Source organism: Schistocerca serialis, chromosome 2 (genome assembly GCF_023864345.2).
Source record: "Schistocerca serialis cubense isolate TAMUIC-IGC-003099 chromosome 2, iqSchSeri2.2, whole genome shotgun sequence".
In the NCBI taxonomy this organism is placed as follows: domain Eukaryota; kingdom Metazoa; phylum Arthropoda; class Insecta; order Orthoptera; family Acrididae; genus Schistocerca; species Schistocerca serialis.
Genome location: NC_064639.1, coordinates 504,246,768 through 504,261,363, shown reverse-complemented (window position 1 = coordinate 504,261,363; position 14,596 = coordinate 504,246,768). Strand labels below are relative to the sequence as shown.

The 14,596-nt window shown below is 43.1% G+C and overlaps 1 protein-coding gene across 1 annotated transcript in view; it reads right to left on the bottom strand.

Moving 5' to 3' along the window:
• LOC126457464 (kinesin-like protein KIF19) overlaps positions 1-14,596 on the bottom strand; it is a 610,440-nt gene that overhangs the window by 144,265 nt on the left and 451,579 nt on the right. Inside the window, exon 7 of the mRNA XM_050093755.1 lies at positions 686-897. Within this exon, the coding sequence (XP_049949712.1) occupies positions 686-897 (212 nt within the window). The remainder of the gene's footprint in view (positions 1-685; positions 898-14,596) is intronic.

Sequence of the window (14,596 nt, the reverse complement as noted above, 5' to 3'; positions counted from 1 at the left end):
GACCCTGCATGTCAGCAGGGGACTGTTCAAGTTGATGGAGCCTCTGTAAAGGGGTGGGGCGTATGCAGTTGTGGTGATATGGGACCCCTGATACGTCTAGAGACGGCTCTGAGAGGTGACACGTGTGTAAGCATCCAGTCTGATCACCTGTGTGCATTCATGTCCATTGTGCATTCCGACGGACTTGGGCAATTCCAACAGGACAATGCGACACCTCACACGTCTAGAATTGCCACAGAGTGGCTTGAGGAACACTCTTCCGAGTTTAAACACTTTCGCTGGCCACCAAACTACCCAGTCATGAACATTATTGAGCATATCTGGGATGCCTTACAATGCGCTGTTCAGAAGAGATCTCCACCCCCTTGTAATCTCACGGATTTATCTACAGTCCTGCAGGATTCATGGTGTCAATTCCTTCCAGCACTACTTCAGACATTACTCGAGTCCATGCCACGTCGTGTTGCGCCATTTCTGCGTGCTCGCGGGGGCCCTACACGATATTAGGCAGGTGTACCAGTTTCTTTGGCTCTTCAGTGTCTAATTACACAAAATCTGGGCTCTAGTCATAATGTTCGAGCTTAGAATCTGCACATTTGCCCCAGTAAATTTAACATTCACCGGACATTGATACGTTCCCCTGACGTGCCGGTAGCTACGCTACAGAGTCAGGGTGAGGCCGCACCTGAGCGCCATCTGCTGCTGGAAGGTGGCGACGATGTCGTCCCGGAGGCTGGCGGCGCGGCGGCGCTCCTGCTCGTCCTGGTGCGGGTGCTGCTCGGCGGCCGGCTGCGCCTCCAGCTTGTTGCGCAGGCGCTCCACCTCTTCGCGGAGCTCCGCGATCACCGCGCGGTACTGCGACACGTGGTACGACACCTCCAGCTCGTTGCGCTCCACCTGCAGCCACATGCCATTCTGTCAGGCGCACTATTTAAGGGGCCCATCACACGTTCAATAGTATTGTCACACCGTCAATAGACTATGACTGTATGGGGCTTTATACTGACGTGCTATCAATACCAGGAATATTGATGAGCAGTATTGGTGGCCATCAAAACACACTGACGGTAAAAAACATGGCAACATCTAAAAATAATTAATATAGATTAATGTAATTTCAGGAATACAGTGGTGTAAGTAACATATTTAAGTGATTAACATTACAAGATCACAAGTTAATGTACGCGCAAGGTGTTGATGTTGTGGTCTTCAGTCCACAGACTGGTTTGATGCAGCTCTCAATGCTACTCTATCTTGTGCAAGCTTCTTCATCTCCCAGTACCTACTGCAACCTACATCCTTCCGAATCTGTTTAGTGTATTCATCTCTTGGTCTCCCTCTACGAATTTTACCCTCCTCACTGCCCTCCAATACTAAATAAGTGATCCGTTGATGCCTCAGAATATGCCCTACCAACCGATCCCTTCTTCTAGTGAAGTTGTGCCTCAAATTTTTCTTCTCTTAAATTCTATTCAATACCTCCTCATTAGTTATGTGATCTACCCATCTAATCTTCAGCATTCTTCTGTAGCACCACATTTCGAAAGCTTCCATTCTCTGCTTGTCTAAACTATTTATCGTCTATGTTTCACTTCCATACATGGTTACACTCCATACAAATACTTTCAGAAACGACTTCCTGACACTTAAGCCTATACTCCATGTTAACAAATTGCCAGTCTACATTTTAAATCCTCTCTACTTCGACCATCATAAGCGCAAGATAAACGACTGCAAATGTGAAACGCTGGTACATTGATCACCAGTATAAACGCCAGAATGTTGAATGCATGCATGCAAACATGCTTGCATTGTGTTATACAGCCGCCGGCCCGTGTGGCCAAGCCGTTTTAGGCGCTTCTGTCTGGAACCGCGTGACCGATACGGTCGCAGGTTCGAATCCTGCCTCGGGGATGGATATGTGTGATGTCCTTAGGTTAGTTAGGTTTAAGTAGTTCTGAGTTCTAGGGGGCTGATGACATCAGAAGTTAAGTGCCATAGTGCTGAGAGTCATTTGAACCATTTTGTTTTAGAGGTGCGGGATGTCAGTTCGTGCTAAGGTATTCCATGGCTGTTGGTCTTGGTCCGGCAATACGAGGACGTTAATGCTGTTTGCGGATGACGCTTGAGTTGTCCGATGATGTCCTACATGTGCTCGACAGGAGACAGATCTGGTGATCGAGCAGGCCATGGCAATACGTCGATACCCCGAAGATCATGTTGGGTTACAACAGCGGTATATGGGCTAGCGTCATCTTGTTGAAATCACCTCCTGGAATGCTGTTCATGGCTGGCAGCATAACAGACCGAATCACCACATTGACCAACAGTCTTGCAGTCAGGGTGCGTGGGATAACCACTAGAGTCCTCCTGCTGTCATACGAAATCATACCACAGACAATAACTTCGGGTGTAGATCCAGTATGTTTAGCACGTAGACAGGTTATTTGCTGGCCCTCAACTGGCCGCATTCTAACCCACATGCAGCCATCGCTGGCACCGAGGTAGGATCAGCTTTCATCATAAAACATAGGAGACCTCTACCCTGTCCTCCAATGAGCTCTCGATTGATACCACTGAAGTCGCTTAGGATGGTGGTTGCGGTCAGTAGAAATCACGCTGCATGGCTCGGAGCTGTCCTTGGAGTAACCGATTTGTACCAGTTCGGTGTGTCACTGTGGTGCCAACGGCTGCTGAAACTGCTGTTGCAGATGCGTACGATGCTCCAGAGCGGTAGTGCCACGTGGCCGTCCGGAGCCCGACCTTCTTGCAACTGTACATTCTCGTGACCAGTTGGCAGCAGCCATGTATAGTGGGTACATTCCTGCCAGGTCTGTCAGCAGCATGGCACAAGGAACATCCAGCTTCCCGTAGCCCTATTATACGACCTCGTTCAAACCCGGCGAGGCGTTGATAATGACGTCTTTGTCGCCTTAAAGGCATTCTTGACTAACATCAACTCACCACGTCCAATCTCGAAGGTAGCTAACGCACACGGCGGTTACAACGCGCATTTAAAGCAAACCCGATTCGGATCCTCGTCTGGCGCTGCGAGCACCATTCTTGATGCGAAATGCGCGAAATTTTAACAGACATAATCTTTCAAATGGAGAAACACGCCCACTAACTTTCGTTTTTGTCGCAAGACTCTTTCTTGGTGTTGAGATTTTTCTCTTCAATGTGTCAATACAAACTGAACGTGTGAGATCAAGTATCGACAGTCTGACGTGTCTCCATTCTGCTCCTGATTGACTTTCATAAAGCAGCCGTACGGCGTTAGTCTGTGCTGTTTGCTTTCAATTCGCCTTTCCGCATATCATACCTGAAATTCAATTTTTCACGTAATCCTTTAACACAGAACAAATCTAATAGAACTACGCTAGGGCCATCATTGTATGTACCATTTTAGGGTGGTCAACGGATGTTTCTCTACGACACTGCTTACTTCATTGATTTGAAAATATAGTATTGTTTGGTAAATTACAAAGCACTTTGCAAAAACGATTCCACTTCGCTAAATATGCTATACATTTGCAATGACTGGTAAGAGGTCTTTGGAATGCATGTGCCACCAAATCGTAAAAAAAATGTTTATGTCAGTTGCATGAACATAGTCTTGGCAGGCAGATATAATTGGTTCACTGGTTCCACAGAATTTTACTAATTGTTTTCTCTGATTTACAGAACTAAACTTCGAGCCTTCGAATACTTGCCTGTCTCCAGAAAGCTCAAAGTTACATCTAGTGTCTCGTCGACTGCGATTGCTGTTCTTATTAACGGATTTTATTTTTCTATTTTATTTCGATAATTTCTCGAACGATGCTGACTCGTCAGAAAATAACTTATGAAATTTTTCTGGTCTGTGTTCTGATTTGTCAGTAATTTAACATGTGAACGCTTCATTTTTTCCAGTCGTGCTACGTCAAATTTCCTCTTTTTCGTTGTTTTCTGTTGCTTGCAAACTGTATCTAGTTTAACTGCGGCACACGCTTTCGTTTGAGTGTTCGACATAGTAACCTTGTAATACAATGTTGTCAACTGACAATTTTTATCAATATTATTGATGGTGTGTGGTCGTTTCAACATAATGAATTTTTGACAAACTGGTATTGTCAATAAAGAGCGCGAGCAAGTCCCTTTACACTTTTTAAAAGAGCCAGAGTTCTGTGTCACTCAGTGGGTTCCGATGGTTGACACTGACTTCTTCATGTGAAACATTACATAGCTACATTCTACAGTACAGTAATAATGGAAGATAAAGATGTAATAGGATATAAAAAAGTGCAAGGTAAAGATGCAGCCTTTTGTCACTACTGCTCTGTCTGCACATCGAAGAAGCAATGACGGAAATTAAAAAAAAGTTCAAAAGTGAAAGTAAAATTGAGTGTGAAAGTCATAAGATTCGCTGGTGGCATTTCTATCTTCAGTAAAAGGAAATAAAAATTTCTGTTTAAAGAGTACAGAATATGGACTGAAAGTAAACGAAAGAGAGACCAAAGTAATGAGGAGTAACAGAAATGAGAATAGAGAGAGACTTAACATCCAACTGGGGATCATGCAGTAGACGAAGTTAAGCAAATCTGCTACCTCGAAAACACAATAACGGATCCCAGAAGAAGCAAGGAGTACAGGGAAAGAAGGCTTTCCTGGCGAAAATAAGTCTACAAGTCAAACATCGACCTTAATTTCAGTGAGAAATTTCTGGGAATGTAGGTACTGAATCATGGACGTATCCCCAAAGAAGAAAATTGCAAAAAGTTAGATCTGGTGACCTGGGAGGCCATAAACAATGAGCAAGCTTCTGTGTTCCACCTCTTTCAGTGCAAAGCTGTGGGATGGTGTTGTTGAAATAACGCCGCACCTCAGTGTGAAAGTGAGGTGGCCTGCTGTCATGCATAAAATTGAAATCACTGGAATCTCCGTGAAGTCGAGGAAACAATTTTTCAGCATATGCAGGTATGACATTGCTGTCACAGTTTCCTCCATAAAAAGAAAAGTCCTTAAACTCTGTGAACAGAAACGGCACATTAACTTCAGTTTCGGTAAGTCTCTTTCATGTTCGGCGACGACGCCTAGATTCTTACAGATTCTTAAATTACTGCGGCTTACCTTTCTCGAAACTTGAAACGTGGATTCGTTGAAAAAGATGGCTCGTTCGGAAAAAAATGGCCTCTGCCATATATTGGAGAACTGAAATGTGAAATTCGTACCTTCTGTTATAGTAGCCGGGATGGTACTGCAGTAAGTGAAATTTTCAAGGCTTCATATTAGTATGCAGGCGTCGTTTCAGAACAAGCCACACCGTTGTTTGAGTAAGTCGAAGTTCCTGTCCTGCTCATCTTGTGGACTTCTGAAGGTTCAATGTGTACGCATCTCGCATACGCTCGACATTTTCATCAGACGTGCGTGGACGATTAGTGCTCTTCCCTTAGCACGTGCAACCAGATTCCAAGAATTTTGTGATTGACGGCAGAATGCACGTTGCACTTTAACAATTGATTGACTTAACACAAATTCCAACAAATAAAATGATTTCTCCCGTGGTGTGGTCGCCATGTAGCTACATGCAAACAACAGCGCAGCTGTGTCAAAACTTCGAGCGTTCCTGTATCCAGTGACATCCGCAATGTGTTTCTATCTTTTATAGTTCGTCTATAGTACAAAACTGAAAACTGTTCTTTCTTTTCGAATCATCCAGTTTAGTTTTTCCCTATCTTCATATGAGAATTGGTTCAGCCTGTGAGAGTATACTCTATCGCAAGTACATCGCTATGTCATTAAGTTTGAGTGAGAGGAACAGACTTGTTTAGTGACCAGTTGAATGCAACAAAAAATCGTGGTCACGCTAAAACAGCGCGAGGTCATTGACGAGTGTTATGCGAAGCACATTTCGCGGAAACCTGTGCGGAAATGTCTCTGCAGGAGTTTAAGACTGGAACTGTTTATGCAAAATTCTCAAAAAAGTCTGCAATGCAGAAATTAGTGGAAAAATGTCGCGAAAATGAGTCTGCAACGAATAAAAACCGTAACTATGAGAAAACAGTTCAAACACCAGGAAACATTGTCCGAGTGAAGGAAAGCCTGAAACAAAGTCTGACTAAATCTCAACGCCGCTTATCTATGTAAGGGGGTATCTTTCAGTCGAAATATTACCAAAATGACGAACCTCTGTGCCCATACAAATTTACTGTAATGCATGAGTTTAAGTGTCTAGACGACCTTCGCTTGTCGTGTTTGTTAGTAGTTTCTGAGTGGAGTCAGAACTTTCGGGTTCTCTATTTTGAATTTCTTCAAATGAGGCCTGATTCTTCCTGCCAGGGTGAGTGAATTAACTGAACATGTGCCTTTATGCACCAGAAAATTCGCGTCAGTACTTGTGAGAGCCATTGCATAATCTCAAGATTAGTGTTTGGAGCTCAATGTCTAGTTTTCACATAATAAAACGATTCTATCGCTAAAGTATTAATGTTAGCCGGTATGTCCAGAATCGTTTTAATCCATATGTCGATCAACTGAGAGAAAATGAACGACTTTACGGATATTTTCAACAAGACAGAGCGTCAATACATTCCGCCTTGACAACCTTGGCACTAGTGCATGAGGCGTTCAGTGAGGAGAGGACAATCAGCAGAAGCAGTGTAATTTATCGCCACTTTAGTCGCCTGAACTCTCTCCCTGTGATTTTTACCTGTGGGGAAAATAGAAGGGTCAGGTGTATTCAAGTAATCCTCGCAAAATTCAGGAGCTACAGCAGAACAGAGAAAATAAAATTCTGCTGTCCCTTAGGCAGACCTGCTACGCGTGTCTCATAGTTTGACAAATCGAGCACAGTGCTGCATCTTCGTCATTTTCAGCATCTTCTCTGATGTTCACTAACAAAAGTATATCTCGCTTCAGTCTTATTGAAAATATTTTCTGGATCAGTTTCTTTTTGTCCACCGGGTAGAAGGAACAGAACAACTGGGTGAAGATGAGATGGGAGGAGAAAATGGCTGAGCACCGATATACCTAACTGGAAACAAGGCCTTTGGAGAAGACAGCGTTCTCTCATAATTACCGAAATTCTTTGGGGAGCCAGCCATGACAAAACTATCCCACATGGTGTGGAAAACACATACGACAGGCGGAATACCATCAGACATGTAATAATTCCAGTTCCAAAGAAGGCAGGTGCTGACAAGTTTGAATATTATTGAACCAACAGTTTAATAAATCGTAGTTGCAAAATATTGACACGAATTACTTCCAGAAGAATAGAAAAAAAATGGTAGAAGCCAACCTCGGGGAAGATGAATTTGGGTCCCTGAAAATCATAGAAACACGTGAGGCAGTACTGACCGTGCTACTTATCCTACAAGATAGGTTGTTGAAAGGCAAACCTACGTTTACAGGATTTGTAGATTTACAGAAAGCTTTTCACAATGTTATCTGGAACACACTCCGAAATTTTGTAGGTGTCAGGGATAAAATACAGTGAATGATAGGTTATATGGAGCTTATACAGATACCAGAGAGTAGTTATAGGGGCCCAAAGAACTGAAAGAGAAGCCGTACTGTAGAAGGGAGTGAGTTAAGATTGCACACTATACTCGATATTATTCAGTCTGTGCACTGAATGGCTCTGAGCACTATGGGACTTAACATCTGTGGTCATCAGTCCCCTAGAACTTATAACTACTTAAACCTAACTAACCTAAGGACATCACACACATCCATGCCCGAGGCAGGATTCGAACCTGCGACCGTAGCAGTCCCCCGCTTCCGGACTGAGCGCCTAGAACCGCTAGACCACCGCGGCCGGCAGTCTGTGCACTGAGAAAGCAGTAAAGGAATCCAAAGAAAAATTTGAAGAAGGTATTAAAGTTCAAGGAGTAGATATAAGAAGTTTAAGATTTGCCGATTACATTGTAATTCTGTCAGAGAAAGTTAAGAATCTGGAACAGCAATTGAATGTAATGGGTAGCGTCTAGAAAGAGGGGTTATAAGAAAAGCGTCTACAAAAGTAAAACAGTGGTGATGGAATGTGAAACGTGGGCAATAAGCAATAAATAGAATAGAGGGTTATCGGGTGAGGTGCTACACAAGAATGTTGAAAATTAGATGATTAGATTGAACAACTAATGATAACGTACTGGATCGAATTGGTGAAAAAAGAATTTTGTGGCAAAACGTGACTAAAATTAGAGATCGGTTGATATGACACAGCCTGAGGTATCAAAAAATTGGCAATTTGGTAACGGAAGAAAGTGTGGGAAGCAAAACTGCAGAGGGAGACCAAGGGATGAATACAGTAAGCAGGTTGAAATAGATGTAAGTTGTGGTTGTAATCCAGAGATGAAAAGGCTTTAACAATATAGACTGGCGTGGAGAGCATCACATCAATCTTCGAACTGAAGACCACAACAACATCACCATCTTACGTCACCAGTGCATAGAACGTAAGGAGTGATTTTTTTTCATGGGAACTGAAAAGCTGCACATTTCACCGGCTTGCTAGCCTAAATACAACAGTGAAGATTGCTTCAATCAATGAGTTTTTTAGCGTGTACTGAAAAGGAAATTCTGCGCATCACATGACTTCATGAGAACATGTGGCCGGCAGTTGTTATCTGCACGTGTCTGGAAGGACATGAAGGTCCTTCCTTGTCTGTGTATGACAGCCTCAACAACACCCGACACCGGAAACTGGCAGCTTTCATTTGGCGATAAACGTTGTCACTGTCAGAGACACATATCAGCAATTCCGAGAACGGAGCGACAGATATGTGTAGTTCCGTACAATGAAACGCTCACTGACAATTATGGCACAACAGTGTTGCTCACTTCTGTTTCCACTTCTAAGCCGTGACAAAGAGCGAGATGACACTATGGGAAGACAATGTACTCGCACAATCTTGTCCGACCATCCATCAGTGTTTTCCCTAAGTCGCTTAAAGCAAATGCCGCGATGGTTCCTTTGAAATGGACGCGGCTGATTTCCCTCACCTTTCCTTCCCGCATTCAAACTTCTTCGTCGGCGGGATGGTAAACCGTAGTCTTCCTTCCTTTTTCCAGTCCATAACTGTTTTTTTCTTTTGATACTCTAAACTAAGAATAAATAGAAATTGTAGGTTCAGCTCTAGGAGGCCGCATTTTGACTGAAGTCCACAAAACAGACGGTGAATCTACAATAGCATGTTTATTAACAATAGTACGTTGCATGGCACTACACTGTGAGAAACTGAAAGCGATGTATCAAGGTAGTCAGGTAAATGCAACAATTTTTCACTTCTAAAAAGCGTTTGACTCAGTACAACACCTATGCTTATCATCGAAAGCGCGATCGTGTGGGGCGTCAAGCGAAATTCTGCGAATGGATTAAGGATTTCTTGGTAGGGAGGAGCAGCATGTTATCTTGGATGGAGAGATGTCGAACTTCAGGTGTAGTCCAGGAAAATGTGTTGGGCTCCTTGCTGTTCCTGTTGTATATTAATGACATTGCAGACTATTTTAAAAGTAACAACAGACTTTTCGCAGATGATACAGTTTCTATAATGGCAGTTATCCATAATGAAGTACAGTTTGTTAAAAAAACGAAAAAACTACATAAATATTCGGTTGGATCTCGATAAGATTTGAAAGTGGTTCAAACGCTGGCAACTTGCTTTAAATGTTCAGAAAGGTAAAATTCTGCACTTTGCAAAATGGAAAACGTAGTACCCTATGGCTCAACTTTGAACGAGTCACGAATGGAATCTGTCAACTCATATAAATACCTTGGCGTAACAATTTGCAGGGATTTAAAAATAGACTGATCAAATAGGATCAGTCGCAGGTGAAATAAGTAGCAGACTTCGTTTCGTTGCTAGGATAGTAAGTAAATTTAGTTAATTTACAAAGGAGATCCCAAACCCTCTTGCGATGCAGGCTAAAATATTTCTCATATGTGTGGAACCCGCATGAAATACGACAGACAAGGGATATTAAACCTATATAACGAAGGTCAAAACGAACAATCATAGGTTTTACAGCCCATCAGAGATCGTCAAGGAAGTGCTGGAAAAACTGAACTAGAACACGCTTGACCAAAGACGCAAACTAACGCACGAGGGCCTTATTTGAAAGTTTCAACAACCAGCATTAAGCGAGGAATGCAGGATTATACTACAACCCCCTGCGTATCTTTTCCTTATGGACCGTGAAGACGACGTTAGAGAGTTGCAGAGCGTACGTATGCATTTAAAGAATCATTCGTTCCGACTCCGTACGTGAATGTATGGAGAAGAGGTCCTAATTACTCGTAAAATGGGAAGCACACTTTGTCATCACTTCACAGTGCTTTCCAGAGAATAAACGTAGATATTGATGTAGGACGGTGGTGTTGTCAACATTATAACAGATGCTCAAAGTGAACGCATTATAATAAAACAGTCAAACCATGGATTGCCTCACTTCTTAGAATATCGCGGTCTGCACGTTTCCAGGAACTGTCACACTGCATGTAGTAGTAGTAGTAGTAGTAGTAGTAGTAGTAGTAGTAGTTTGACTCATCCGTGGATCTCTTTTTACAAGGGTATAGGACATATCAAAGTATTTACAAGTTTACACCAATTTAAAATAAGCTAATTCGTACACACATACACAACAGACTTCTAGTTAGAGACAATCATTAGATTTACTCCTGGTATACAATACGTTTTTACAAATAACTTATTAAATAATGTAATGCCACACTGTTCACTCATATCTCACTATCAGTCACTGCCCACACTATACATACATTGTTTCATAACACTTCCCTCACTACACACACACACACACACACACACACACGCACGCGCGGGCGTGCACTGGTGATCTCTGGGCCATTTTCTGTAACACAGCTTCCCATTTGCTATCCTGAAAAACTGAGTCAGCATCCCTCTATAGTAAACGAGATGTTGAGCGTTTAGGGCATTTAATTTCAGTGTTCGAAGAAGCAATCCAACCAGGTTTACTAATTTTCCTAGCCGTAACTTCGGTGAAGTGTGCTACGGACATACTGGACAAATGTCATACAGTTGGTGCACTACCATGCGTCGGATGTTTGACATAACGACGTACCAAAGGCTCGTTTTCAGATACAAGAGACAGAGTGTTCCGCAGGAGTCTTAGATTCGTTTGTTCCTTGAGGCATAATGGAAGATAATGGAAGAGCTGCTAGTCCGAATGAAAGGTTGCCAGTAATGTGGTGACTCTCAAAGAGATGAAGTTCTTTTTAAGGAACAGTCGTCTATGAATTGACAGCCACGTAGAAAGTAATGAGATGAGTCTCGTCAGACAGGTATAACAAGTACTCAATCAGTCTCGCGCGCCTGCGGCCGCAGCAACTCCCCGCCGTTATCAATAATTCTTCACTCACACCGACACAATATACACCAACAGCGTTACGCTTCAGCTGAAGTCCTGTGTGCTTGTTCGTCGCATCATGTTATTTTGTTTCGTTTCTTTTCTTATAATTGCAGAAGTTATTTTATTTGTTGTGCGTTATGTTATGATGATAAATTTGGAGACAGCTTCCCAATCACTGTGAAAAAAACCGTTGGACGTTAATCTGTCGGCTAGGGGATAACTGTACATGGTCAGCCCAAAGACAAAGTTTACATGTTATGTGTCCTCTTCGGAAAAGAAAAATGTTATGGAAGTCAACGTAACTCCATCAATAACGTAATGAAACAACTAAAGCAGCTCTGAATATGAACAATTGCACTATCATATACACTGAAGCGAGAAAGAAACTGATATAGGCATGTGTATTCAAATACGGAGATATGTAAACAGGCAAAATACGGCGCTGCATCGGCAAATCCTATACAGTATAAGACAACAAGTGTCTGGCGCAGTTGTTATATCTATTACAGCTCCTACAATGGTAGGTTATCAAGCGTTAAGTGAGATGGAACGTGGTGTTATAGTCGGCGCTCGAACGATGGGACACAGCATCTCCGAGGTAGCGATGAAGTTGGGATTTTCCCGTATGATCATTTCACGAGCGTACCGTAAATATCAGAAATCCGTTAAACATCAAAACCTCCGACATCACTGCTGCCGGAAAAAGATCCTGCAAGAACGGGACCAACGACGACTGAAGACAATCGTTCAACGTACAGAAGTGCAACCCTTCCTTAAATTGCTTCAGATTACAGTGCTGGGCCATCAACAAGTGTCAGGGTGCGAAACATTCAACTATATGTGCTTTCGGAGCCGAAGGCCCACTGGTGCATCCTTGATGACTGCACGACACAAAGCTTTACGTCTCGCCTGGTCCCGTCAACACCGACGTTGGACAGTTGATGACTGGAAACATGTTGCCTGGTCGGAAGAGACGCGTTTCAAATTGTATCGAGCGGATGGACGTGCAGATTTCAATGGAGACAACCTCATCAATCCACGGACCCTGCATGTCAACAGAGAACTGTTCAAGCTGGTGTATGCTCTGTAATGGTGTGGAGCGTGTACAGTTGGAACAATAGGGATCCCTGATACGTCTAGATATTACCCTGGCAGCTGACACGTGCGTAAGCTTCCTGTCTGATCACCTGCATCCATTCATGTCCATTGTGCATTCAGACGAACATGGGAAATTCCAGTAAGACAATGCGAGTCCCACTCGTCCAGAATTGCTACAGAATGACTCCAGGAACACTCTGGCGGGGCATCGCCGTACCTGCAGTCACTCTATGAAAGTGTGCGGTTGGAACGTAATTTCAAAGTGCCCTTAAAGGTCGCCACAGTGAAGGAAGGAAGGAATTATTGCTTTAGTTGATACGTATAGAGGAAAGAGCCGTGCTTATATTCAGAGACTATATCAGTTATTGCAACCAATATCTGCGTTTGAAGTAGACTTTTTCCACGATACAATTTATAACAGACCTTATACTGTGCGACAGCTGTGGCGTGCAGGATACCCATCCCTACGTCCCATTAGCCAACAGTTACGCACGCCAAAAAATGGTTCAAATGGCTCTGGGCACTATGGGACTCAACAACTGAGGTCATCAGTCCCCTAGAACTTAGAACTATTTAAACCTCACTAATCTACGGACATCACACACATCCATGCCCGAGGCAGGATTCGAACCTGCGGCCGTAGCAGCAACGCGGTTCCAGTCTGAAGCGCCTAGAACCGCTTGCCACAATGGCCAGCTACGCACACCGCCTATGAAACTTAAAGCAAGTCTTATTCCGTGTTGATGGGTTTGAGCGGTTACTTCTGGTCTGGCGTGAGGACCCATGTATATGATTATCTGATCAAAAGTACCTAGCAACTCCTGTTAATGTGAAATCGACCACTAGACGTCACGAAAGGCGGATTTGCCAGTATAAACGGAGGCGGGAGTGTTGTATTGTTAGTAGAGAATCAGTAACAGCAGAATGGGTTGATCAGAAGACCTCAGTGACTTTGAATGTGAACCAGTCATAGGATGTCAACTAAGTAACATATCCATCAGGAACATTTGAACCTTTCTGAAGCTGTCCAAGTTGACTGTTAGTGATGTGATGAGACTGTGCTGTGGAAAAGCGAAGGAACAAACACAGCTAAACCAAGCCTAGTCATACCTCGTGTGGTGACAGGCGGAAGCCTTCAATCACTGTAGAGAGGGGGGGCGAGGGGGCGGGGTGGAGTGAAAAGACTGAATGAAACCAGCGAAAGAAATCACTTGCAAGTTCAAAAATGCTACATTCGTAGTCCAGCTAGCACAGTGACTGAGCATAGGGAATTGAAAAGAATGAGGTACAATGGTCAAGCAGCTCCTCTAAGCCACACCTTTCTGCAGGCAATATTAAGCGAAGCTTGAAGTGTTGCAAAAAGCGACACCACTGGGCAGTCGACGAGTGGAAGAAAGTGATTTTCACACTATGACCTGTGGCAGAATTTAGATTTGGTGAATGGCTGCAGAAAATGGCCGTTAAGCCTTTTACCTTCCTGGGCCACACTGGAAGAAGACGAGTATTTTTGGGCCTCACATAATACGTATACTTAACACTAACAACAACCGAAAAAAGGGAAGGGACGGTCGGAGGTATACACCTAAAGCATGAGTGATTTAGAATCAATTAATTTATGACTCTTTATTTTAAAATAGGAAGGTGGAATTTAGCTTGACATTTTACGCAGGATGGTCCACTGATCGTGACCGGGCCAAATATCTCACGAAAAAAGGGTCAAACGAAAAAACTACAAATAACGAAACTTGTCTAGTTTGGAGGGGGAAACCAGATGGCGCTATGGTTGGCCCGCTAGATGGCACTGCCATAGATCAAACGGATATCAACTGCGTTTTTCAAAATAGGAATCCCCATTTTTTATTACATATTCCTGTAGTACGTAAAGAAATATGAATGTTTTTCTTGGACCACTTTTTTCGCTTTGTGATAGATGGCGCTGTCTGTATTAGTCACAAACATATGGCTCACAATTTTAGACTAGCAGTTGGTAACAGGTAGGTTTTTTAAATTAAAATACAGAACGTAAGTACGTTTGAACATTTTATTTCGGTTGTTCCAATGTGATACATGTACCTTTGTGAACTTATCATTTCCGAGATCACATGCTGTTACAACGTGATTACCCGTA